The sequence below is a fragment of the Tamandua tetradactyla genome, chromosome 2 (assembly GCF_023851605.1).
Source record: "Tamandua tetradactyla isolate mTamTet1 chromosome 2, mTamTet1.pri, whole genome shotgun sequence".
In the NCBI taxonomy this organism is placed as follows: Eukaryota; Metazoa; Chordata; class Mammalia; order Pilosa; family Myrmecophagidae; genus Tamandua; species Tamandua tetradactyla.
The window spans coordinates 203,327,882-203,355,499 of record NC_135328.1 but is presented as its reverse complement, the minus strand read 5'-3'; the positions used below and the strand labels follow the sequence as shown (position 1 = coordinate 203,355,499).

At 37.6% G+C, this 27,618-nt stretch overlaps 2 protein-coding genes across 3 annotated transcripts in view; one reads left to right on the top strand and one right to left on the bottom strand.

Moving 5' to 3' along the window:
• LACTBL1 (lactamase beta like 1) overlaps positions 1–1,522 on the bottom strand; it is a 44,593-nt gene extending 43,071 nt beyond the window's left edge. The window contains exon 1 of the mRNA XM_077150906.1: positions 1,194–1,522. The gene's annotated coding sequence lies outside the window, so the exon portion shown is untranslated. The remainder of the gene's footprint in view (positions 1–1,193) is intronic.
• KDM1A (lysine demethylase 1A) overlaps positions 1,345–27,618 on the top strand; it is an 89,843-nt gene continuing 63,569 nt past the window's right edge. For both annotated transcript variants that reach the window (XM_077150901.1, XM_077150900.1), the window contains exons 1-2: positions 1,345–1,861; positions 21,601–21,766. In XM_077150901.1, the coding sequence (XP_077007016.1) occupies positions 1,520–1,861; positions 21,601–21,766 (508 nt within the window). In that variant the 5' untranslated portion in view covers positions 1,345–1,519. The remainder of the gene's footprint in view (positions 1,862–21,600; positions 21,767–27,618) is intronic.

Sequence of the window (27,618 nt, the reverse complement as noted above, 5' to 3'; positions counted from 1 at the left end):
ATTGGAACATTTTCACCATCTTAGAACTATAAACTTTCAACTTAATAAATTCCCCCCTTTAAAAAAGCCATTCCATTTCTGGTATATTGCATTCCAGCAGCTTTTACAAACCGAAACAGTGACATTAGGTCACTGACCCGACAAACATTAGGGGTTGTTTTTGGTGATCATAAGATGTTAAAGTAAAAAAACTGGATAAATGGCTAAAAGTGAAAGCTAGTTACAAGGTTTTACAATCGCAAGGGCAGGAGATGAAGGATATACAATAATTATCAGAGATCAAGGCAGCTGGATTACAGTTCTGAGACTTCAGGTATATACCTCTGTCTACTGCAATACACACGAAAGTAAAAAGGAATATTTATACAATGATTCCGTAATCATAATCATCCCTTAAATTCTAACTTTTCAGTTACACTCTAACCACCAACCCAATCAAGATATATAAAACATTTCCATCACCCCCAGCAAATTCTCTACTGCTGTTTTGCAGTTACTACCATTCCCATCCCAGGCAATCACTAATTGTATTCTATCACTAGAGATTAGTTTTACTGGTTCTTGAATTTCATACAAATAGAATAATTTTTTGAAAATTATGCTTTAAAAAAGACAAGCGAAAAGGCAATTTTCTGTGTAATAAGTGGAAATAAGTGTGAGGGCAGAAAGAAGACAAGACATATTCCAGCATTCATCGAGAAAGGATTCCTGGAAGAATTAAAAGAATAAACAACAGCCACCATCACCATGATCAGTAGAAAAAATTAACCTGTAGTAGAAAGAGGTGTTATGTGTTTGGGGTGAGGCTGGTATGGGGGTGGTGGTGGTAGTGAGAGGATGCAGAGGAGAATGCGTTCAGACTGACTGAAGTGCATGAACAAAGGGCTACAGGCAAGAGAAACTCCGTCTGGGGTCAAACCTAGGCTTCCTGACTTCTCTCCATTCTATCTCTGCTGAGACTCATTTGCTCTCATGTTTTTCCCAGTCCAAGCAGGACAATTATGCATAAATAAGATCTACCAGTTACACGAAAGTGTGTTTTTTTCCTCACCAGACTGCACTTTGAAATGAGGAATTTCATAATTCAATCCCTGCCAAGTAGACGGCATTAGTAAATATTGATTAAATTACTGAATAAATGAATGAATGAATGAAAGTAAGTCCTTGGAGGAAATGGTCGTCCTGGGACTTACGCCTGGCGCAGAAACTCCTAAGTCCGGATCACTGCCGGGGCTGACTCTAAAGGCAAGGAGGCGCTCTACGAAAGCATCGTCTCTCTTGTGGTGCCGCTCTAGCCGCGAGATCGCCGCTCTACTGAAGCGGGGGAGGGGCGGGGACCGTGGGTGTCACGGGCCTTTTTGTCCCGACGCGGCGAGAGCGCGTAGGGCGCGTGCGTTCGCGGCGGCGGTTGGCAGCGCGCGGCCTGTGTGGAGCGAGATTCTTTCTGTGAAGCGGCTCCGAACCCACGGACTCACAGACTCAGCGGCCCTTACGATTGTCGTCGGCCAGGTGGCCGGAGATGTTGTCCGGGAAGAAGGCGGCAGCCGCGGCGGCGGCTGCAGCAGCTGGGACGGAGGCCGGCCCGGGGACAGCAAGTGGCACGGAAAACGGCTCCGAGGTGACCGCGCCGCCCTCGGGCCTGTCGGGCCCTGCTGAGGCCGGGCCGGGGGCGGCCGGGGAGCGCACTCCTCGTAAGAAGGAGCCTCCACGGGCTTCGCCCCCCGGAGGGTTGGCGGAGCCGCCTGCCTCCGCCGGGCCTCAGACAGGGCCTACCGTCGTGCCTGGGTCTGCCACCCCCATGGAAACCGGAATAGCAGAGACTCCGGAGGGGCGACGGACCAGCCGGCGCAAGCGGGCGAAGGTGAGGCCTGGTCCCAGCCTTTAAACAGCTTGCCAGGGTTTGTCCAGCCCGGGTCATCATCTCCCTCCGCTCCGCCCCCCCCCCCCACCTCCCACCTCCCACCTCCCACCTGGGGTCTTGTGCCTTGAGCCACAACACCCGCTTCCTCCCCCCACCTCCGGTCAACCGGAACTCCACCCCACCTCCCGGTGAACTGGCTGGATGGGTCAAAGAAAGGAAGGTTTTAGACTGTGTTGAATACGGTCTTTGTGCTGCAACCCGGCCTCATGGAGAAAGTGGGGACTGATGGGATGTGTATTTTATTCGTTACAACTTGTAAACCTTTTCTTTTTCTTGATTGGGAAAAATGGCTCCCTGACATGGAGCTGTAGTTGGCGTTGTCGGAGGTATCACTTGTTTGCTCACAGTTGTGTTTGGAAGCTGTTGAGAAGTATTTATGGAGTTTCTGCTGGGAGCACAATGGGGTTGTAAGGTGATGCTAAGGAAATCGCTTTAGCCACGGAGACAGAAAAGAAAGGAACATTTTTGGTAGCCTTTGCTGTGTGCTAGGAGTTTTCGCCTTTTCCGTTTAATCCATTCAACTGATCTTTTGACGTAGATATTTTCAGATGAGGAAGCTACTTAATGTCTGGATGGCGGCTGGATAACTGCTGTCAGTTAATCAAGGTGCAGTTATATGGGAAGGAAAAGATTTGACAAAGAACAGTACTTAGAGTAGCTGCCTCATGTCTCTCTGTTCAGAGCGACACCAACATTTCAATTTTGCTGAACACGAACAGGCAGGTATTGTTAGCCCCCTTTTTGGAATAAGTAAACTAAGGGACCCAATTTGCTCAAAGTCCCATAAATAAGTGAACGGTGGAAGTAGAGTGTAACCCTACCCTTATGTTGTGACAGGGTGTCATTGGCACCCGAAACAAAGGAACGCTTGGGACACCAAGAGTGTGCTGGCCACTGGGGCATAAGCTTCAGACTTGTGTCTTTTCCAGAGTTTCATGGTCCGTTGGGAAAAAATTGAAATATGTATACATATAATTTTTTTAAAAATACGTAAATATTTAAATAAAATTATGTGATTATATACTTTATATATAAACACATTTCACATATTTATATTTTAAGTATGCATACCAAGTCTGTGTATGAGGAGTTTCTTGAGATGAGTACTCAGTATGAGTATTGAAAGATTTCTCTCAAGGGGCCCTAGTGTTGGATAAAAGGCCATCTAGAAGGAAAGACCTTATGGGACTTTTACCAAATCACGGGTTAAAATACATAGAGGTTGGCATCCCAACACTTAGAAATGAAATTGAAGGTTCTTGCCCTAAAGGAGGAAGAGAAAAATGAGACAGAGTTTCAGTGGCACGGAGATTTCAGAGTCCAGAGATTATCCAGGAGGTTATTCTTATGCATTATGTACCTATCCCTTTTTATTTTATGATTTGCTGGAGGGTAGTACCTGAAATTGTTGAACTGTGTTCCAGTAGTTTTGATTCTTTTTTTTTTTTTTTTTTCTGTGCACGGTCTGGGAATCGAACCCAGGTCTCCCACATGGAAGGCGGGCATTCTAACCACTAAACTACCCGTGTACCCCAGTAGTCTTGATTCTTGAAGACACAGTATAACTATATAGATTTTACAGTGTGGCTGTGTGATTGTGAAAACCTTGTGTCTGATGCTGCTTTTATCCAAGTGTATATATATTTCTTTTTTTTTTTTTGGTGCATTGTTGGGGAATTGAACCCTGGTCTCCTGCATGGAAGGCGGGCATTTTAACCACTGAACTACCCATGCACCCCAAGCGTATTTTAATAAATAGTTATTCAACAGATTTTAAAGTTTGGTATGGGTACAGTTCCACAATTTTTCACTGTTTCTTCCACCTACTCCAAGATGCTGGAGACCAAAAGAAATATCATTATATTGATTAAGCAGTCATGCTCATTTGTTAAGTCCTGTCTTCTCTATTATACTCTTCCTTCTCTTTCTTTTTTTTTTTTGTGAAAAAATAACGTATATACAAAACAATAAATTTCAAAGTACATGTGTACTTAGTTGTAGAACAGATTTCAGACTTTATTATGGGTTACGATTCCACAATTTTAGGTTTTTATTTCTAGCTGTTCTATGGTACTGGAGACTAAAAGAAGTATCAGAATACTGATTCAGCAGTCATGCTCATTTGTTAAACCCTGCCTTCTCTGTCTAACTCTGCCATCACCTTTGGTCTTTCTCCCACTCTTTAGGGGTCTTTGGGCTATGGCCATACTAACTTTTTCATGTTAAAAGGGGCTGTCGATAATATGCGATAGGGGGATGAAACTAGTTTATGTTCTGGAGTGGCATTTCAGGACTTATCTGGTCCAGGGACCCATCTGGAAGTTGTGGATTTCTGGGAAGTCACCCTGGTGCAGCAGTTTTATTAATATAATTCTGAGGGGAAAGAGTTGCTATTGTGTTAAATCTAACTCTCCATCTGAGCAGAGTGACTGGAAAAAAAAAAACCAGACAGCCGCTCAACAGTCTCATGATGGCATTACTTCAAATTCATGACCACCTGCCTTATGAGGAGCCTTAATGCCGCCTAGCAATCCTATTGCTGTTCACTAGTCCATTCACTCTCCTTCTTTCCTACATAACTATTTCCTATTTTACTCCCTTCTCCTGTTGGATCATTATTTTGTTTCCTATTTTACTGAGAAAGCAGGAGCAATCAGGAGAGCTAACAAATGTTTCCATCTACCTGCATCTGGGCTCATATGCTCTGCTTTCCCTCCAGTTACTATCCATGATCTATTCTAGCTCCTATTCAAGACAACCCCTACTAGTGCACTAGATTTCATTCCTTTCTCCTCCAGTGATAATTTTCTTTCTGCCCTACAGTTTTTCCTTTTCTGCTGGGTAAATCCCATCAAAACACAAGCATTTATTGGGCTTAGGAACCCTCTGGAAACTGTAGGTTCCAGGAAAGCAAACTCAGTGCATAAAACTTTTTTTTAATTGCAAAACAAAGCAACATACAAACACGAACATTCTTTTTTTTTTTTTTTACATGGGCAAGCACGGGGAATCGAACCCAGGTCCTCTGGCATGGCAGGCAAGCATTCTTGCCTGCTGCTCCACCAACACAAACATTCTTAACGTATGAACGTATCATATTTGGTGTACAATCAGTGGCTCACAATATCATCATATAGTTGTATTTTCATCACCATGATCATTTCTTAGAATATTTGCATCACTTTAAAAAAAGTAATAAAAATAAAAGAGAAAAAATCTCATAAATACCATACCCCTTACCCCTCCCTATCATTGACCACTAATATTTCCATCCATGCAATATATTTTAACCTTTGTTCCCCCCATTTTTTTCTATACCCCTTACCACTCCGTTACCATTGATCACTAGTATTTCAGTCTACTCAATTTATTTTAACATTTGTTCCCCATTATTTATTTATTTTTAATCCATATGTTTTACTCATCTGTCCATACCTTAGAAAAAAGGAGCATCAGACACTAGGTTTTCACAATCACATAGTCAAATTGCGAAAGCTGAATCATTATACAGTCATCTTCAAGAAACATGACTGCTGGAACACAGCTCTACAGTTTCAGGCACTTCCTTCTAGCCTTTCTAATACACCTTAAACTAAAAAGGGGATATCTATATAATGTTTAAGAATAACCTCCAGGATAACCTCTCGACTGTGTTTGAAATCTCTCAGCCACTGACACTTAATTTTGTCTCATTTCTCTTAGCCCTTTTGGCCTAGAAGGTTTTTTCAATCCCTTAATGCTGAGTCCTTGCTCATTCTAGGATTTCTGTCTCACATTGCCAGGGAGGTTTACACCCCTGTGAGTCATATCCCATGTAGAGAGGGGGAGGGCAGTGGGTTTGCTTGCCATGCTGGCTGAGAGAGAGATAGGCCACATCTGAGCAACAAAAGAGGTCTTCTGGGGATGACTTAGGCCTAATTTTAAGTAGGCTTAACCTAACCTTTGCGGGGATAAGTTTCATAGGAATAAACCCCAAGATTGAGGGCTCAGCCTGTTGATTTGATTGTCCCCACTACTTGCGAGAATATCCAGGGTGTGGACACTTGAGTAAAAAAAGAAGCATTAAAAAATAAATAAATAATGGGGGGGATAGTAAAGGGTAAAAAATTGGGTAGATTGAAATACTAGTGGTTAGTGAGAGGGAGGGGTGAGGTGTATGGGTTGTATGAGTTTTTTTCTTTTTATTTTTCTGGAGTGATGCAAATGTTCTAAAAAATCATGGTGATGAATATACAACTATGTGATGATATTGTGAGCCATTGATTATATACCATGGATCGACTATATGTGAGTGGAGATTTCTGAATAAAAATATTATAAAACAAAAAAAAGAAATGAAATTGTAGGCAAAAATGCAATAGGATTTTTAATCTTACTGTTTCAGTAGAAAGCATGGCCAGAAATCATGCTATAAGAGGTTTTTAAATACAGATTTATTGAGATAATTTGCATTGTATAACATTCGCTCATTTAAAATGTACAATTTAGTGGTTTTTAATGTAATCACAGAATTGTGCAACTATCACTACTTATGTAATTACAAACCATTTTCATCGCCCCCAAGAGAACCTCCAAAGACATTAACAGTCATTTCCCTTTACCCCCACCCCTGACAGCCACTCATCTACATTCTTTCTCTATGGATTTGTCTATTCTGGACATTTTATATAAATGAATTATACAATATGTGGCCATTGGTGTCAGGCTTTAGCATGTTATCAAGGTTGATCCACTTTGTAGCATGCATAGGTCTTTTTGGCCGAATTATTATTCTTTATGGCCGAATAATAGTCCATCATATGGATATACCACAATTTATTCATCCATTCACCTATTGGTGGACATTTTTTTCTCCCCTCTTGGGTTATTATGAAGAATGCTGCTGTGAACATTCGTGTATAACTTTTGAATGGACATATGTTTTCATTTCTTAGGGAAGATCTAGGAGTAGAATTGTAGGATCATATGTTAACTATGTTTAACTTTTTGAGGAACGGTTTTCCAGACTACTTTCTAAAGCAGCTGTACCATTTTACATATCTACCAGCATTATAGAGGATTCCAGTTTTTCCACATCTTTGTCAACAGTAATTGTCTCTCTTTTTAATTTTAGCCCTCCTAGTTGGTGTGAAATAATATTTCACTGTGTATTTGCATTTCTGCAGTGACTAATGATAATGAGCATCTCTTCATATGCTTATTGGCCATTTGTGTATCTTCCGAGTAATGCCTATTTAAGTTCTTGGCGGCTCATTTTAGTAATTGGACTATTTTTATTGATTGATATGTAAGAGTTCTTTATATATTCTGGTTAAGATTTTTAAATTTTGGTGAAGTCCAATTTATGTTTTTTTTTTCTTTTGTTCCTTTTGCTTCTGGTGTATATCCAAGAGACCACTGCCTAATCCAAGATCGCAAAGATTTAGTCCTATCTTTTCTTCCAAGAGTTTTATAGTTAATGCTTTTGCATTTAGGCTTTTAATCCTTTTTGGGTTAAGTTTTGTATATGGTGTGAGGTAGGGGAGTCCAACTTCATTCTTTTGCTTGTGGATACCCAGTTATCCCTGCACAATTTGCTGAAAAGACTATTCTTTCCCTCACTGAATGGTCTTGGTAGCCTTGCTAATTGGCCATAAAGGTAAGGATTTATTTCTAGACTCTGAATTCTGTTTCATTGACCTATATTTCTATTCTTATACCTTCACCACATGGCCTTGATTATAGTAGCTGTTTGGAATATTTTGAAATCTGTAAGTGTGAGTTCTCCAACTTTGTTCTTTTTTCATATTGAACCCAACTATTCTAGGTTCCTTGTATTTCCCCATGAATTCTTTTTTTTTTTAATTAACGGAAAGAAAGAAAAAAAAAAAGAAATTAACACAACATTTAGAAATCATACCGTTCTACATATGCACTCAGTAATTCTTAACATCATCACATAGATGCATGATCATCGTTTCTTAGTACATTTGCATCGGTTTAGAGGAACTAGCAACACAACAGAAAAAGATATAAAATGTTAATATAGAGAAAAGAAATAAAAGTAGTAATAATAGTACAAAACAAACAAAAAAAACCCTATAGCTCAGATGCAGCTTCATTCAATGTTTTAACATGATTACTTTACAATTAGGTATTATTGTGCTGTCCATTTTTGAGTTTTTGTATCTAGTCCTGTTGCTCAGTCTGTATCCCTTCCGCTCCAATTACCCATTATCTTACCCTATTTCTAACTCCTGCTGGACTCTGTTACCAATGACATATTTCAAGTTTATTCTCGAATGTCCGTTCACATCAGTGGGACCATACAGTATTTGTCCTTTAGTTTTTGGCTGGACTCACTCAGCATAATATTCTCTAGGTCCATCCATGTTATTACATGCTTCATAAGTTTATCTTGTCTTAAAGCTGCATAATATTCCATCGTATGTATATACCACAGTTTATTTAGCCATTCTTCTGTTGATGGACATTTTGGCTGTTTCCATCTCTTTGCAATTGTAAATAATGCTGCTATAAACATTGGTGTGCAAATGTCCGTTTGTGTCTTTGCCCTTAAGTCCTTTGAGTAGATACCTAGCAATGGTATTGCTGGGTCGTATGGCAATTCTATATTCAGCTTTTTGAGGAACCGCCAAACTGCCTTCCACGGTGGTTGCACCATTTGACATTCCCACCAACAGTGGATAAGTGTGCCTCTTTCTCCGCATCCTCTCCAGCACTTGTCATTTTCTGTTTTGTTGATAATGGCCATTATGGTGGGTGTGAGATGATATCTCATTGTGGTTTTGATTTGCATTTCTCTAATGGCCAGGGACATTGAGCATCTCTTCATGTGCCTCTTGGCCATCCGTATTTCTTCTTCTGGTAGGTGTCTGTTCAAGTCTTTTTCCCATTTTGTAATTGGGTTGGCTGTCTTTTTGTTGTTGAGTTGAATAATCTCTTTATATGTTCTGGATACTAGACCTTTATCTGATATGTCATTTCCAAATATTATCTCCCATTGTGTAGGCTGCCTTTCTACTTTCTTGATGAAGTTCTTTGATGCACAAAAGTGTTTAATTTTGAGGAGCTCCCGTTTATTTATTTCTTTCTTCAGTGCTCTTGCTTTAGGTTTAAGGTCCATAAAACCACCTCCAGTTGTAAGATTCATAAGATATCTCCCTACATTTTCCTCTAACTGTTTTATGGTCTTAGACCTAATGTTTAGATCTTTGATCCATTTTGAGTTAACTTTTGTATAAGGTGTGAGATGCGGGTCTTCTTTCATTCTTTTACATATGGATATCCAGTTCTCTAGGCACCATTTATTGAAGAGACTGTTCTGTCCCAGGTGAGTTGGCTTGACTGCCTTATCAAATATCAAATGTCCATAGATGAGAGGGTCTATATCTGAGCACTCTATTCGATTCCATTGGTCGATATATCTATCTTTATGCCAATACCATGCTGTTTTGACCACTGTGGCTTCATAATATGCCTTAAAGTCCGGCATCGTGAGACCTCCAGCTTCGTTTTTTTTCCCTCAAGATGTTTTTAGCAATTCGGGGCACCCTGCCCTTCCAGATAAATTTGCTTATTGGTTTTTCTATTTCTGAAAAATAAGTTGTTGGGATTTGGATTGGTATTGCATTGAATCTGTAGATCAGTTTAGGTAGGATTGACATCTTAATTATATTTAGTCTTCCAATCCATGAACACGGTATGCCCTTCCATCTATTTAGGTCTTCTGTGATTTCTTTTAGCAGTTTTTTGTAGTTTTCTTTATATAGGTTTTTTGTCTCTTTGGTTAAATTTATTCCTAGGTATTTTATTCTTTTAGTTGCGATTGTAAATGGGATTCGTTTCTTGATTTCCCCCTCAGCTTGTTCATTACTAGTGTATAGAAATGCTACAGATTTTTGAATGTTGATCTTGTAGCCTGCTACTTTGCTGTACTCATTTATTAGCTCTAGTAGTTTTGTTGTGGATTTTTCCGGGTTTTCAACGTATAGTATCATATCGTCTGCAAACAGTGATAGTTTTACTTCTTCCTTTCCAATTTTGATGCCTTGTATTTCTTTTTCTTGTCTAATTGCTTTGGCTGGAACTTCCAACACAATGTTGAATAATAGTGGTGATAGTGGACATCCTTGTCTTGTTCCTGATCTTAGGGGGAAAGTTTTCAATTTTTCCCCATTGAGGATGATATTAGCTGTGGGTTTTTCATATATTCCCTCTATCATTTTAAGGAAGTTCCCTTGTATTCCTATCTTTTGAAGTGTTTTCAACAGGAAAGGATGTTGAATCTTGTCGAATGCCTTCTCTGCATCAGTTGAGATGATCATGTGATTTTTCTGCTTTGATTTGTTGATGTGGTGTATTACATTAATTGATTTTCTTATGTTGAACCATCCTTGCATACCTGGGATGAATCCTACTTGGTCATGATGTATAATTCTTTTAATGTGTTGTTGGATACGATTTGCTAGAATTTTATTGAGGATTTTTGCATCTATATTCATTAGAGAGATTGGTCTGTAGTGTTCTTTTTTTGTAATATCTTTGCCTGGTTTTGGTATGAGGGTGATGTTGGCTTCATAGAATGAATTAGGTAGTTTTCCCTCCACTTCGATTATTTTGAAGAGTTTGAGGAGAGTTAGTACTAATTCTTTCTGGAATGTTTGCTAGAATTCACATGTGAAGCCGTCTGGTCCTGGACTTTTCTTTTTAGGGAGCTTTTGAATGACTAATTCAATCTCTTTACTTGTGATTGGTTTGTTGAGGTCATCTATTTCTTCTTGAGTCAAAGTTGGTTGTTCATGTCTTTCCAGGAACCCGTCCATTTCATCTAAATTGTTGTATTTATTAGCGTAAAGTTGTTCATAGTATCCTGTTATTACCTCCTTTATTTCTGTGAGGTCAGTAGTTATGTCTCCTCTTCCATTTCTGATCTTATTTATTTGCATCCTCTCTCTTCTTCTTTTTGTCAATCTTGCTAAGGGCCCATCAATCTTATTGATTTTCTCATAGAACCAACTTCTGGTCTTATTGATTTTCTCTATTGTTTTCATGTTTTCAATTTCATTTATTTCTGCTCTAATCTTTGTTATTTCTTTCCTTTTGCTTGCTTTGGGATTAGTTTGCTGTTCTTTCTCCAGTTCTTCCAAGTGGACAGTTAATTTCTGAATTTTTGCCTTTTCTTCTTTTCTGATATAGGCATTTAGGGCAATAAATTTCCCTCTTAGCACTGCCTTTGCTGCGTCCCATAAGTTTTGATATGTTGTGTTTTCATTTTCATTCGCCTCTAGGTATTTACTAATTTCTCTTGCAATTTCTTCTTTGACCCACTTGTTGTTTAAGAGTGTGTTGTTGAGCCTCCATGTATTTGTGAATTTTCTGGCACTCCGCCTATTATTGATTTCCAACTTCATTCCTTTATGATCCAAGAAAGTGTTGTGTATGATTTCAGTCTTTTTAAATTTGTTAAGACTTGCTTTTTGACCCAGCATATGGTCTATCTTTGAGAATGATCCATGAGCACTTGAAAAAAAGGTGTATCCTGCTGTTGTGGGATGTAATGTCCTATAAATGTCTGTTAAGTCTAGCTCATTTATAGTAATATTCAGATTCTCTATTTCTTTATTGATCCTCTGTCTAGATGTTCTGTCCATTGATGAGAGTGGTGAATTGAAGTCTCCAACTATTATGGTATATGTGTCTATTTCCCTTTTCAGTGTTTGCAGTGTATTCCTCACGTATTTTGGGGCATTCTGGTTCGGTGCGTAAATATTTATGATTTTTATGTCTTCTTGTTTAATTGTTCCTTTTATTAGTATATAGTGTCCTTCTTTGTCTCTTTTAACTGTTTTACATTTGAAGTCTTAATTTGTTGGATATTAGTATAGCCACTCCTGCTCTTTTCTGGTTGTTATTTGCATGAAATATCTTTTCCCAACCTTTCACTTTCAACCTATATTTATCTTTGGGTCTAAGATGTGTTTCCTGTAGACAGCATATAGAAGGATCCTGTTTTTTAATCCATTCTGCCAGTCTATGTCTTTTGATGGGGAATTTAGTCCATTAACATTTAGAGTTATTACTGTTTGGATAATATTTTCCTCTACCATTTTGCCTTTTGTATTATATATATCATATCTGACTTTCCTTCTTTCTACACTCTTCTCCATGTCTCTCTCTTCTGTCTGTTTGTATCTGACTCTAGTGTTCCCTTTAGTATTTCTTGCAGAGCTGGTCTCTTGGTCACAAATTCTCTCAGTGACTTTTTGTCTGAGAATGTTTTAATTTCTCCCTCATTTTTGAAGGACAATTTTGCTGGATATAGGAGTCTTGGTTGGCAGTTTTTCTCTTTTAGTAAGTTAAATATATCATCCCACTGTCTTCTAGCTTCCATGGTTTCTGCTGAGAAATCTACACATAGTCTTATTGGGTTTCCCTTGTATGTGATGGATTGCTTCTCTCTCGCTGCTTTCAAGATCCTCTCTTTCTCTTTGACCTCTGACGTTCTAACTAGTAAGTGTCTTGGGGAACGCCTATTTGGGTCTAATCTCTTTTGGGTGCGCTGCACTTCTTGGATCTGTAATTTTAGGTCTTTCATAAGAGTTGGGAAATTTTCAGTGATAATTTCTTCCATTAGTTTTTCTCCTCCTTTTCCCTTCTCTTCTCCTTCTGGGACACCCACAATACGTATATTTGTGTGGTTCATATTGTCCTTGAGTTCCCTGATACCCTGTTCGAATTTTTCCATTCTTTTCCAGATCGTTTCTGTTTCTTTTTGGAATTCAGATGTTCCATCCTCCAAATCACTAATTCTATCTTCTGTCTCTTTAAATCTATCATTGTAGGTATCCATTGTTTTTTCCATCTTTTCTACTTTATCCTTCACTTCCATAAGCTCTGTGATTTGTTTTTTCAGTTTTTCTATTTCTTCTTTTTGATCAGCCCATGTCTTCTTCATGTTCTCCCTCAATTTATCGATTTCGTTTTTGAAGAGGTTTTCCATTTTTGTTCGTATATTCAGCATTAGTTGTTTCAGCTCCTGTATCTCATTTGAACTATTGGTTTGTTCCTTTGACTGGGCCATATTTTCAATTTTCTGAGCGTGATCCGTTATCTTCTGCTGGCGTCTGGGCATTTAGCCAGATTTCCCTGGGTGTTGGACCCCACAGGTTGAAAGATTTTTCTGTGAAATCTCTGGGTTCTGTTTTTCTTATCCTGCCCAGTAGGTGGCGCTCATGGCACACGTTTGTCTATGGGATCCACCAGTAAAGGTTGCTGTGGGTCCTTTAACTCTGGAAAACTCTCGCCGTAGGGGAGGTTCGGCAGCCGAAGCATCTTGGAAGAGTGCCACCCAGCCCGGGGGGTCCGAATGCGGGGAGGGTCGCCGGCCGCCGCAGCACGGGAGAGCGCCCGACCGAATTTCCTAGTCGGCCCGGGGCACCAAGCGTGGCGGAAGGGCGCCAGCTGTCGCAGCCCGGGAGAGTGCACTGTTCCCAGCCGGACCGGGGAGTCACGTGTTTGGAAGGGACCCCCTGGTCACCGTTCTCCGCAGTCTGGGGATTTCCGACCCAACTCTCTCAGTTGGTCCGGGGGGCCTCGCGTGGTGGGGGCGCCAGCCGCCGCGGCCCAAGGGGACCGCCTGCCCAATTCTGCCAGCTGGCCTGGGAAGGAGGAAGGGAGGGACTCCGGCCGCTTGCCGTCCCGCCCAGGAAAGCCCGCGCCCCTCGGTGATCTCTCCGAAGCTGGTTCTCCCAGACAGTCAGCCGTTCCAGGATGGGGTACGCCATCCCTTTGATCTCCGTCGTGGCTCCGGGAGCTGCTCTGTATTGTCTCCACTCCCCCAGTAACTGTTCTGGAGGAGGAAAGGTGAGGGTGGCAAGGCTGTCGAGGCTGGGCGGAGGAGCCGGTGAAGGCGGAAGAGGGCACCGTGGTGGTTGGAGAGCCGCCGGAGCAGGAGGGGGAAGAGCGGCGGGGAGAGGAGGGCGGGCGGGTCGGATGCTGCGGGGCATGGGCGCCGCGCGGCGGGCCGGCGGACAAAGAGGGGAGAGGAGGGCGGGCCTCCCCATGAATTTTGTGATCAGCTGGTCAGTTTCTGCTAAAAAAAGAGCTGGGATTCTGATTGGAATTACATTCAATCTGTAGATCAGTTTGGGGCATGCTATAAGATTTTTGCAGTTCTCTTGTGCTTATTTTAATTACTGTTTCCCACTGTGATTAGTTCTAAAATGAGTTATGTTTACTTTGGGGAGCAACTACAAAGTGAGGAGCTGGGATACAGACCTCAAGGGATAGAGTAGCCATTAAAAGGTTAAAATTTTTAGTAAGCTTAGTCCAGTGTAAAAAAGCCTTACATTAAGAATTTTGTGGTATATGCAGGGATTATGTTTATTTTTATGGGATCTAGGAGCTTAATCTGATGTGGGGGGGGCTCTCTAGGAGCAAGATAGATAGGAGAGGATCAGTAGTTAGTGTCTGGATTGTAAAGTTGTGTTCAGGTTGTAGAGGGCAAGCCCTGGATCTGCACTTCCCAATAGCCACTAACCTCATGTGGCTATTTAAGTTTAAATTAAAATTGGAGATGAATTTTTCTCAGTTGTACTCCTCATATTTTAACTGTGCAGTAGCCACATGTGGCTGGTGACTACTGTAATCACGGAAAGTTCTATTGGACAGTGCTGCACGTGAGTCTGAAGTGCAGACCCAATTCAGGAAAGAAAAAGATATATTTGTAGGTTTGGTATTGTTTGGTAATAATTTGCAGAGGAGATGGGACTAAGTGGCCTTTAATTTTAGGCATTGCATTAGTAAAAAATAGTGGGAGTCATTTTTAGAGGGTTTAGGGATAGGTAGAACAGCAATAAGGCCTTTTTTTAGTGTGTTAGGAAGTGGCTAGGAGGTAAGCTTGACTAGCTAAAGCCACAGAGTTTATATGATGATTTGAAAATTTTGAATTTTATCTGATAAGTTGAGATATCATATTTGGAAAATTGAAAATTAATCTGCCAATTGTGCTCTAGATAACCTAAAAGAAAAAATTAAAAACAAAAATTAAAAAAGACTGGCTCTTTAAGGTGACTGGGGGAAGCAAATGAATCATTGTATCAGGGGTGGGGATGAGAAGGAAAATACTGGAGATATAAATTTGGTAGTCATCAGTGTAAAAGTAAGAATAAGTACCTTATAACCCATATCTGCTTATTGGGACATATAATTGTCATTGGTTATGAATAGTTGAGGAACCTTGAAGTCTACCCACCAGCCCCACTTTTTTTTCTTTCATATTAAGTGAAATTTATTGAGAAATGATAGTTCACTTTAATAATATAAACTCTACAGTCGGGAAAAAGCATATCAGCGTGCAATTTTTAACACGCTATTTTACCTCTCAGTAGCTCTCAGTGTGCAGATTACCCTAACTTTCCCCCAGCCACACTTACAGAGAAGAGACATGGTTTTCCTCTTTTGAGTGTTAGTTTCTCTCCCTTGAAGAGGGTTCTCAGTCTCGGTACTGTTGACATTAGCGTTGGATGTCTTTCTTGTAGCCACACCCCCTCTCTTTTTAAAGCAGTTTTACTGATGTGTATTCACATACCATACAACGAATCCAAAATATACGATCAGTGGTTCACAATATCTCACATAGTTGCATATTCAATTGATTTTATAACATTTTCATTATTCAAAAAACAAACATAACATCAACATCCCATAGCTCTTCGCCCACCATATTACTGACCTTTAGCATTGATGTAGTACCTTTATTATTGTTGATGAAAGAAATTAAAATATTACTGTTAATTATAGTCTATAGTTTGCAATAGGTACCTTTTTTTAATTCATATATCACTGTAAATTCCTTGTAAAAGTGACATACATTTCTTCTAGTTCTTGAAAGAACACTTTCATGTTTGTACTATTAATCACAGTCACCATCCACCACAGGGTTTGCTGTTATACAGGCCCATGTTTTATCCTCTAGCTTTCTTTCTAGTAAGATACACGACTTTAAACTTGACCTTTCCGCCAGAGTCACACACAGAATTCATTGCTGTTATATTATACTCACCATAATGTGCTACCATCACCTCTATCCATTTCCAAACGTTTAAATTCAATCTAGTTAAAATTCTGCATACGTTAAGCATCTATTCCCCTTTCTCTGTCCCCATTTTATCTTGTGGTACTTTCTATTCTAGATTTTAACTCTATGGATTTACTTACTGTAATTAGTTCATATTAGTGAGATCATACCATATTTGTTTTTTTGTGTATGACTTATTTCATTCAACAAAATGTCCTCAAGGATCATCCATGTTGTCACATGCTTCAGGACTTCATTCCTTTTTACTTCTGCATTATATTCAATCATACCTATATATGGCATTTTGTTTATCTAGTATCAATTAGTGGATATTTGGGTTATTTCCATCTTTGAGCAGTTGTGAATAATGCCACTATGAACATTGGGGTCCAAATGTCTGTTTGCGTGCCTGCTTTCAGTACTTCTGAATATATACCTAGTAGCAAGATTGACAGGTCATATTGTAGTTCTATACTAAGCTTTCTGATGAACTGCCAAACTGTCTTAACACTGCAGCTGTATCATTTTTGCGTTCCCAGCAACAGTGAATATGTGTTCCTGTTTCTCCACATCTTCTCCAACACTTGTTTTCTGTTTAATAGTGCCCATTCTAGTAGGTGTGAAAAGATATCTCATTGTGATTTAGATTTGCTTTTCCCTGATAACTACTGATGTTGACCATCTTTTCATGTGCTTTTTAGCCATTTGTATATGCTCTTTGGAAAAGTGTCTAATCAAGTCTTTTGCCCATTTTTTAAATTGGATTGTTTGTCTTTTTGTTGTTGAGTTGTAAGATTTCTTTATATATTCTGAATATTAAACCCTTATCAGATATGTGGTTTCCAAATATTTTCTTACATTGAGTAGGCTGCCTTTTCACTCTTGCAAAGTCCTTTGATACACAAAAGTATTCCGCTTTCAAGAGGCCCCGTTTAATCATTTTTTCTTTTTGTTGCTTGTGCTTTTACTGTGCCTAGTTAGAACTTGCCTGTTACAAGATCTTGAAGAGGTTTCCCTACATTTTCTGTTACAAGATCTTGAAGAGGTTTCCCTACATTTTCTTCTAGGAGTTTTATGGTCCTTCCTCTTATATTTAGGTCTTTGATGCATTTTGAGTTAATTTTTTGTATAAGATGTGAGATAGGGGTCCTTTCATTTTTTTTGGATATGGTTACCCAGTTCTCCATTTGTTGAAAGGATTCCTATATGGATTGCATAGACTTAGCAGCTTTATCAAAATTCAAATTGACCATAAAAATTGCAGGTCTATTTCTGAATTCTCGATTTGGTTGCATTGGTCAGTATGGATGTTTTTATGCCAATACCATGCTGTTTTGACTTCTGTAGCTTTGTAATATTAAAATTCAGACAGTGTGAGTCCACCAGCTTCATTCTTTTTCAAGATATTTTTGGCTATTTTTGGCTATTTGGGACCCCTTACTCTTCCGGATAAATTTGATGATTGTCTTCTCCATTCTTTCAAATAGGCCATTGACATTTTAATTGGGATTGTATTGAATCTGTAAATCATTTTGGGTAGAATTGATGTCTTCTCTATATTTAATCTTCTAATCCATGAACCACAGAATGTTCTTCCATTTATCTAGGTCTTCTTTGATTTCTTTTAGCAATGTTTTATAGTTTTTTTAATACAGGTCCTTTACATCCTTGCTTAAATTTACTCCTAGATATTTGATTCTTTTAGTTTCTATTGTATATGGAATTTTTTTTCTTGATTTCCTCCAGAGATCATTCATTACTAGTATATAGAAACACTACTGATTTTTGTACCTTGATCTTGTATTCCTGCCACTTTGCTGAACTCGTTTATTAACTCTAATAGCTTTGTGGTGAGTTTTCAGGACTTTCTAAATACAGGACCATGTCATCTGCAAATAGTGAAAGTTTTACTTCTTCATTTCTGATTTGCATGCCTTTTATTTCTTTTTCTTGGCTAATTCTCTAGGTAGAACTTGTACATGATGTTGAATAAGAGTGGTGATAGTGGGTATCCTTGCCTTGTTCCAGATCTTAAAGGGTAAGTCTCACCATTGTGTACAATGTTAGCTGTGGGCTTTTCATATATACCTTTTATCATTCCTTCTCTTCCTGTCTTTCAGTGTGTTTTTATTAAAAAGAATGCTGGATTTTGTAGAATACTGTTTCTTTGTCGATATGATCAGCTGGGTTTTTTTTCCCCTTTGATTTGTTAGTGTTCTATATTGTATTAATTGGTTTCCTTGTGTTGAACCACCTTGCAAACCTGGAATAAAACCCACTTGATTGTGGTGTGATCACATAATTCTTTTAATGTGCTGTTGATTCAGTTTGCCAAGTATTTTATTTATTTATTTATTTTATTTTTTAAATTTTGATCATTCCATTCTACATATATAATCAGTAATTCACATTATCATCACATAGTTGCATATTCATCATCATGATCATTACTTGGAACATTTACATCTGTTCAGAAAAAGAAATAAAAAGAAAACAGAAAAAAAATCATACATACCATACCCCCCACCCCTCCACCTCACCAATCACCAGCATTTCACTCTAAATTTATTTTAACATTTGTTCCCCCTATTATTCATTGTTATTCCATATGTTTTACTCGTCTATTGATAAGGTAGATAAAAGGAGTATCAGACACAAGATTTTCACAATCACACAGTCACATTGTGAAAACTGTATCATTATACAATCATCTTCAAGAAACATAATTTGTTAAGTATTTTGTTGAGGATTTTTACATCTATATTCATGAGAGAGATTGGCCTGTAATTTTCTCTTCTTGTATCCTTATCTGGTTTTGGTATTAGGGTGATCCATAGAATGAGTTAGGTAGTGTTCCTTCCTCTTTGTTTTTTTTTTGGAAGAGTTTAAACAGGATTGGATTAATTCTTCCTGGAATTATTGGTAGAATTCGCCTTTGAAGTCACCTGGTGCTGGGCTGTTCTTCTTTGACAACTGATTCCCTTTCTTTACTTGTGATTGGCTTGTTGAGGTCTTTCGAAGTCCTTGAGGTTTTTACTTAGGAAAGAAAGTTCCTAATCCCTTGGGTTCAAAGTATCTATTCCTTGTTCTCAGGGAAATAATTTTTACTTCTTATATTTCTTTCAGATAACTTTAAGACTTTTTATCAAGTGTGGAGACTTTTTTACAAAATAAAATTTCATGAAAATTCCAAAATAAAATACTATTTGCCAGTTTGTTATTACAAGTTTGGATTTGTAATATTTGCTATTGTTAACTGGTGAGAAAATGAGACTGTTTTGATGAAACTAAAGTTAAGATTGCAGATTATGCATGATAGTTACAGTCTTGTTTCAGCCTTAGAATACAGTTTTATTTCTGTATTTTGTTTTTTTTATGAAGTATTATAAAAATCCATTCCTGATTCACATGATAAGCAGTACAAGAAGATTTTTGTTTTGCTTGCCTTGCCATCTCAGAACACTTTCACAGTTGAACAGATGACTAAAGAAATTTAATTCTTATGCTACCCAAAATTGAGTAAACCCAAGCAGAACAAGTCAATATGTGAGTGGTCTCTAAAGGGTTAAGGTTTGATTTAACACATCTCATTGGGTATTTATTTGTAAGAGTTAATAAATGAAATTTTGAAGACCCTGGGGGTTCTGTGTAATACAGTTTTTCTTAAATATTACTTTTTTAGATATTTTCTCCCACCTTTAGGTATTTTTCTAATCTCTTTTTTTCTTTAAGAACTCTAGACCAACCTTTTCCAAGTGTGTTCCTTGTTAGTAGGTATTTACTGCATCAAAACATTAAGCAATGTTAAAAAGATTGCATATTGCAAAACTATACGTGTGATATGCACACCTCTACCTCTACTGGAGGGAGTGAGCCTATAAGGAATGCAGTGTTGTCAGACTTGATCTTAGATCATTCTCCTCCAGATGGCATAGTGTCCCATGGTATATCCTTTGGGAAAAGTTAAACTACAGCATAGAAAGGATCTTGTGTTATTTGTGTTTGTTGCAAAATTTGCACACTGCCCAGGTCCATGGCACTATGGATTGGGGATAGGGATCAAAGTAGGACTGATCTTTTAGGGTAGGGAGGGGTCAAGCACTGCTGAAGAGATAAAAGGAGAGACAGAACAGCAAACAATAAACATATACTGCATTTTCTTACCCCCCTCTTCCTTTGAAGTTTTTTTCTTCCTTGTTACTTCTCTTCATCCACCGTCCTATGATCTATTCCTAAGCAGTGTATCTCAGTCAATTATGATGAAGTTTAGTATCGTCTTCCTTTTTAGAGGTTTTATTGTAAAGTCCCTTTACTTAGATGGGTCATCTGATCGGGATAATTTATTTGCAATGAGGTTTTCAGCTTTTTAAGGGCAAGAACACTATCATTCATAATTGTTTTCTCCATTGTGCTATGCACTTAGTATTCAGAATTTGAGTAGCAGTTGTTCATATGTTTAGTAAGATTCTTAGAGCATGGGTCAGACCTAATCAGTTTATCCATAATTTTTGTTTTTGTTGTCTAAACTAGACCCTGTTTTTAGCAAAACTCTTCTACCTTCCTGAGCCACGTTCCCTCAGCCCTCCAAATCCTGCAGTCATACCATTAAAAACAAAACAAAACAAAATAAGAGCAGCCAGCCATCTGGAGCTATTTCAAATGTATTTTGAAAGTTAAGATAGATAATATTCACTGTAATCTACAGGGCTATTCATTTCAGAAAATCAATACGTTATATATGTTATATGTGGAAACCATGTTGTCTTTGCTCTGTCTCCATAGCTAATAGATATTTTATTTATTTTATATTTTTACTGAATCCATGATAATTAGAGAGCTGTAGATTCTATGGCATCCCTGGAATATTCATTAGGATGAGAGTCACATTGATGATTTGCCAGGGTTCCAGTGTTGACAACTATTTATAATACCATATTATACTTATTGGCAAATAGTTCTGTAATATAGTCTTCCCTATCTTATGCACTGAAATTTCCCTCAGTGAAACATTCGTAAGACTGCTTCCTCTTTCTACTACTAGCCTAGTTCTCTCCTTTATAATCAGAGTGTGAATTAGTGGTAAGATCTATAGCCTTCATTTCCACATCACTTCATAATTTGTTGTAGTAGGGACTTTTTGCTCATCACTCTGTTTTCTTAGGTCACCAATTATTTTTTTAAGCAGATACACCTTTTCATAGTTTCAAATTGACTTGCTATTTGCAACTTTTATTTTTCCCATCTTCGTTTGGATTCTGAAATTCTTTTGTTGTTTTCCCGCTGAATAGTAGTATAGGGTTGGTATTAGACAGGCTTGGTGTTCTGGTTAATTATATTTTTGTTTAATGAAGCTTATTTTAACCTTTTGTTGAAATTTGTATTATGTGCAATATAGTGAGCTTGATCTGAACTGATTCAAGGTTCTTTTGTGAAGTATTTTGTTTTTAATGACCTGTTATGAGCTTGTTCCTTGTTATTTGCTTATTTCCCTTAAAACTTGAAGTCAGAAAGCAATTCTTATTCATTTATGGTTCCAAATAGAGACCTTAATTTTAGATGTTCACTGAATTTAGCTTTCCCTGGTATAATCTCCTTATAGGTAGAGTACAGAGAAATGGATGAAAGCTTGGCCAATCTCTCAGAAGATGAGTATTACTCAGAAGAAGAGAGAAATGCTAAAGCAGAGAAGGAAAAGAAGCTTCCTCCACCACCTCCTCAAGCCCCACCTGAGGAAGAAAATGAAAGTGAGCCTGAAGAACCATCTGGTGAGTTCCATTATCAAGTCAGAGTTTTGTTTTGTCTTAGAAATAAGAATTTTGCACTGTTATTTTTGTCTTTATCTTTGGCTTATACTCTGATATTGGGGTTTCTGCCATACGTGTTTTAGTATATGTTTGTCTATACATAGTCTATACATACATACATGCATGCATGCATTCATATGTAGTGGTACTATGTGTGTGTGTTTATGTTTCTGTACATATAGAAGAAAAGTGAAAGATGGGGGTGGAACTCTAGTGGCATTATAAAGGTAGTTAAAATGAGAAAATAAGTGATTAGAGACAACATACAGGAAGTCACATCTACAGAACCAAACCTCTCAGTGACAGCTCTGATACAGAATTTAGAGATGGAATAGTTCTGAAATTGTTCTGGCTGAATTATACATTTACTAAGTATATGTTTTATGATAAAACCTTGTTGGTATGGATCAATTTTGAGAAGTGCCTTGTAAACAAATGTAAAAATATATTCTGAGGTGAAAAGAAAAACAGTCTAAGTGCCTATTCTTGTTTGTTGAGCCCTCCTGCCAAAGGACTGGTGTAAGAAAAAGCTAAAAAGAGATTCTGTTACACAAGCTTTCTTATAATATGGAAAGATAATTGGGGGCTTAGAAATTCAAATAGCTGAAAGAAATTCTCACTAATATTTCATCAGTCTTGAGTCCTAGCTTTTTGAGGATATGGGAATGAATGAGGGATACCCTTTTCTTATGGAGAAAGAAAACAAAAGCAGAATCTTTTTTTTTTGTTCTCACTAAAAAATATTTTATTATAAAGATATTGTTAAATGAAACTCTTGGCATAATCCTCTGAGCAAATCTAGTTTTTTTTGTCTTTTTTAATTAAAAAAATGTTTTTTAAATACCAAAAAACACCAAACGCAAACATTCGTAATTTTTGATCATTGCATTCTACATATATAATCAGTAATTCACAATATCATCACATAGTTGCATATTCATCATGATCATTTCTTAGAACATTTGCATCTATTCAGAAAAAGAAATAAAAAGAAAACAGAAAAAAATTCATACATACCATACCCCCACCCCTCCCCCTCACTGATCACCAGCATTTCACTCTGAATTTATTTTAACATTTGCTCCCCCTATTCATCTTTATTCCATATGTTTTACTCATCTATTGATTATACAGATGAGTAAAATCGTTTTCAAGAAACATGGCTACTGGAACACAGCTCCACATTTTCAGGCAGTTCCCTCCAACCTCTCCACTACATCTTGACTAACAAGGTGATATCTATTTAATGCGTAAGAATAACCTCCAGGATAATTTCTCGACTCTGTTTGGAATCTCTCAGCCATTGAAACTTATTTTGTCTCGTTTCGCGCTTCCCCCTTTTGGTCAATAAGGTTTTCTCAATCCCCTGATGCTGAGTCTCAGCTCATTCTAGGGGTTTTCTCCATCCCTTGATGCTGAGTCTCAGCTCATTCTAGGATTTCTGTCCCATGTTGCCAGGAAAGTCCACATCCCTGGGAGTCATGTCCCACGCAGACAGGGGGAGGGTGGTGAGATTGCTTGTTGTGTTGGCTGTAGAGAGAGGCCACATCTGAGCAACAAAAGAAGTTCTCTTGGGGGTGACTCTTAGGCCTAATTTTAAGCAGGCTTGACCTATCCTTTGTGGGGTTAAGTTTCATATGAACACCCCAAGATTGGGGGCTCAGCCTATAGCTTTGATTGTCTGCACTGCTTGTGAGAATATCAGGAATTCAACTTGGGGAAGTTGAATTTTCCCCCATTCTCGCCATTCCCCGAAGGGGATTTTGCAAATACTTTTTTATTCACTATTCAAATCACTCTGGGATTTATCGGGGCATCACACTGGACAAACCAACAAAATCTCATGTCCTATTCAAAATTCCATGTACTTTGTGTCCAATTAAGAAGTCTACATAAGTTATATTAGGAAATGCACTAGTCAAAATATAAATTTTGTACCAAATAAACATTTTTTGCTTTAGTCTCACACATAAGGTAAAATTTTAAAATATTAATTACCATCTATTTTCAGCACCCTGCAGTAACGACATTCCTTTTTTTCTTCCTCATGCAAAAACATTCAAAAGCAGAATCTTAACAATTTTTTCAAAACCCTTTTGCCTTAATGGCATTCCATTAACTCTTCTTGACTCTGAATTTTTACTGAGTTCCTCTACTTAAAGTAATATTTGCAGTAGATCCAGGCCCATTCACCTCACCAATTCTTTTAGTTGTGCACCTTTCAAAACAAAATGTTTGCTTCAAACTTCATCTTCTATTTTTTGTATAACTTTCATAGGTACCCAAATTAAGACATATTTGAGAAGTTAAAACACTGTTATTACTGATGTTTCCTTGAAAGGATTATAAGTCAAGTATTAAACTTGGATTTAGAGCTTATCAAACAAATTGTGACTAGAATTCCCAAAAATAAAAAAAATTATAATTTACAGTGATTGTAATAAACTATAATAAAGGAGTATAGTTTGAGAACATTCAGAAAAAGGTAGATTCATGCAGACTTCATCTTAAGAATCAGGGTTATCTGAGAGTGGTTTTCCTAAAACTTTATAGAATGATTTATATGGGCTGCTTCTTGTTGGGAGAGTTCTAATCTCTAACTTCTAGTATCTCTGCAACAGTATCCCTAAGGTAAACTTTAACCTTCTCTGTACCTCAACAATCCCTTCTCTCTAGTTTTTCTTCCTCCTTTCTCTAATCCTTACATTTGTTCTCTTTCTTTCTTTCTGTCCTTAACTCCGACTCTTTCTTTTCACTGCTCTGCTCTTTTATACTTCTTAATTGCCTTTTCTTCTGTGCTACACTTTTCTTCTACCTTGCCATGTGTGAACCTGCTAATGAAATACATGGAGAACCTCCTAATGAGATATATGGCGATAACTCTTTTGGTAGCTGTCACAGTTCAAGAAGCTGCTAATCTTTTAGTTCAAGGCCCTAATTACACTAGGATGATCTGATAGCTCAGATGCTGCCTCACTCTCTTGTCAGTATGGTTGTCAGTGTCTTCACTGAATACCTGATATATCATAGGTATAGGTAAAAAAAATTGATAAACATTTTCTTTGTCCTTTGAAAGTTGTAAACCAAATTTTGGTGTTTGGTATTTTCTTTTTTTGTGAGAGGTTTTAAGTTTTGTTTTTTTTTCTGTTTCATGAATGTCAGACACTGTTCCCACCAAAAATAAATGCCCTAGCAAAGGGATTTGGGTTTGGGAAACTATTTATATCCTTCTGGGTTCTAGTTAGTTAATCCAATGGTTTAACAGTATTTTTTGGGAAACATGGTTTTATTTCTTAGATTTACCTCTGCCATCCAAAATGTGTTGATAAAGCCAAAACTTGTCCATATATTATTTGTGGTTATCAAAATAAAGGTGTTTTTCCTTTAAAACAACTTAAAAGTATTTGAAAAATTCTGAGGTAAATGCAGGAAGTACTTTTCCCTAGGAAGCAGTAACAACTTCATGTCCTATAAAGTTTAGAAATAGATTGGGACCCTGATGGTGAATCATAAAATATTATCAGGTGAGTTCATTTGAGTGAATGGAAACATTACCATATGGGTATCTCACAGTCTTGAGAGAGAAGATGTGGGTTTGTTTTTTAACCGAACTTTTTATTTCAATCTTTTAAGGTAATAAACAACTAGAAATTAATTTATTTTCTTAAAATATTTGAGTAGGGTTGCATACCTTTCATTCTTAGGAACTTTTTGATTTGTTTAGAAAACTTTGCTTTGCTTTTAATAGCATTAATCTAAAGAGAAAATAAAATATTTTGTTAATTATGAAAGCACATGGTGTTTTGGAATCAGTGGGTCAAATGATTTGACTGGAGGAGGTTTCTCTAAGAGAGTACTGGAAGGAAACCAGAAATGAAGGTTGGAACCATATGGCAAACAGCTTTAGTTACCAGGCTAAGGAATTTGGACTGGATATGCTTTAAGTACTGGAAGGTTTGGAATAGGGGGGGCACCAAAGTATTTTAAACAAAGGAAGTTGTACTGAAATCCCTGTGTTTTAGTTTGTTAAAACTGCCGAATGCAATATACCAGAATTGGAACGGTTTTTAAAAGGGGGGATATATTAAGCTGCAAGTTTACAGTTCTAAGGCTGTGGAAATGTCCAAATTAAGGCACCAACCAAGAGGTTACCTTCACTCGAGAAAGGCTGATGCTGTCCAGAACACCTGTCAGCTGGAAAGTCACATGGCTGGCATCTGCTGGGGTCTTTGGCTTCTGGATACCTCTTTCAGCTGAAAAGGCACAGAGTGATCTCTCTGAGTTTTTTCTCCTGGCTTCACGTTTCTTAAGGATTCCCTGGGGGTGTTTTCCTTCTGCATCTCCAAAAGTCTCTGGCTGTGAAGCTTTTTACAAAGTGGTTCCCTTTTAAAGGACTCGGTAAACAACCTCATCTTGAATGAATGGAGAGACATCTACATGGAAACAACTTAATCAAGAAGATCCTACCCAACAACATTGGAAAAGGATTAAAATATGGCTTTTCTGTTGTACACAGTAGTTTCACACCAGCACAGCATGTTTTGGGAAGATCAATCTACTGTTCTCTGTAAGGGTGAATTAAAGGAATAGAGAGACTGGGATTGGAGATATGAGTTAGACTATTGCTATTTTAATAATTTGAGTTTAGTAGATCTTGGTCAACAGAAGAGTTCTTACTATTAAAGTTGTATTTTTATGGAAATAAATATTTGGGTTTTTCTTTTTCTTTTTCTTTATCTTTTTCTTTTTTTGGTATTTATTTAATTGGGAGAAGGTTCTCTTTCTTTTGGCTCAAAAACTGTTTTTAGATTGTGTTTTGACCATAAGTTACTGTGGCATTATAGCCCTATGGTAGTCACTGTGGTAAAAAAATATGTTTTTCATACTTATCATTGCTACTTACATTTTCTTAACATTTCCATTTTTATATTTATTATACTTATGAGTGTATTTGTTTTAATAAATGTTTTTGTTTGGTTTCCTAGTACCTTTTCTATGAAGATGAAAGTGCTTTTTAGGTCATGGCAACTGACTTAAAATGAAGAGGTTGCTTTGCAACTGAGTGTGTTTGATTATGAATAGTGTCACATAATAGTGGGAGCTGCTATAAAATAGAGTAAAATCTCATTCAGTTGGACTTTACTTTGTTCAGAATAATTGCCTGTTTTTTTTGGTTTGGTAAAAATACAGAATTTAGTTTACCAGAATTGGACTGGTTTTTTTTTAAATTTTTTTCTATTAATTTTTTTTTTAAATTACAGGAAAGAAACACAAACATTCTTAATATGTGATCATTCCATTCTACATAGATAATCAGCAGTTCTCAATATCATCACATAGGTGTGTATTCATCATCATGATCATTTCTTAGAACATTTGCATCAATTCAGAAAAAGAAATCAAAAGACAACAGAAAAATAAAACAAAAACAGAAAAAAAAATTATACATACCATACCTCTTACTCCTCCCTTTCATTGATCACTAGCATTTTGAACTAAATTTAACATTTGTGCCCCCTATTATTTATTTTTATTCCATATGTTCCTCTCATCTGTTGACAAGGTAGATAAAAGGCGCACCAGACACAAGGTTTTCACAATCACACAGTCACATTGTGAAAGCCATATCATTATACAATCATCATTAAGAAACATGGCTACTGGAACACAGCTCTGCATTTTCAGGCAGTTCCCTCCAGCCTTTCCATTTCCTCTTGGATAACAAGGTGGTATCTACTTAATGCGTAGGAATAACCTTCAGGATAACTTCTCGACTCTGTTTGGAATTTCTCAGCCGTTGACACTTTGTCTCA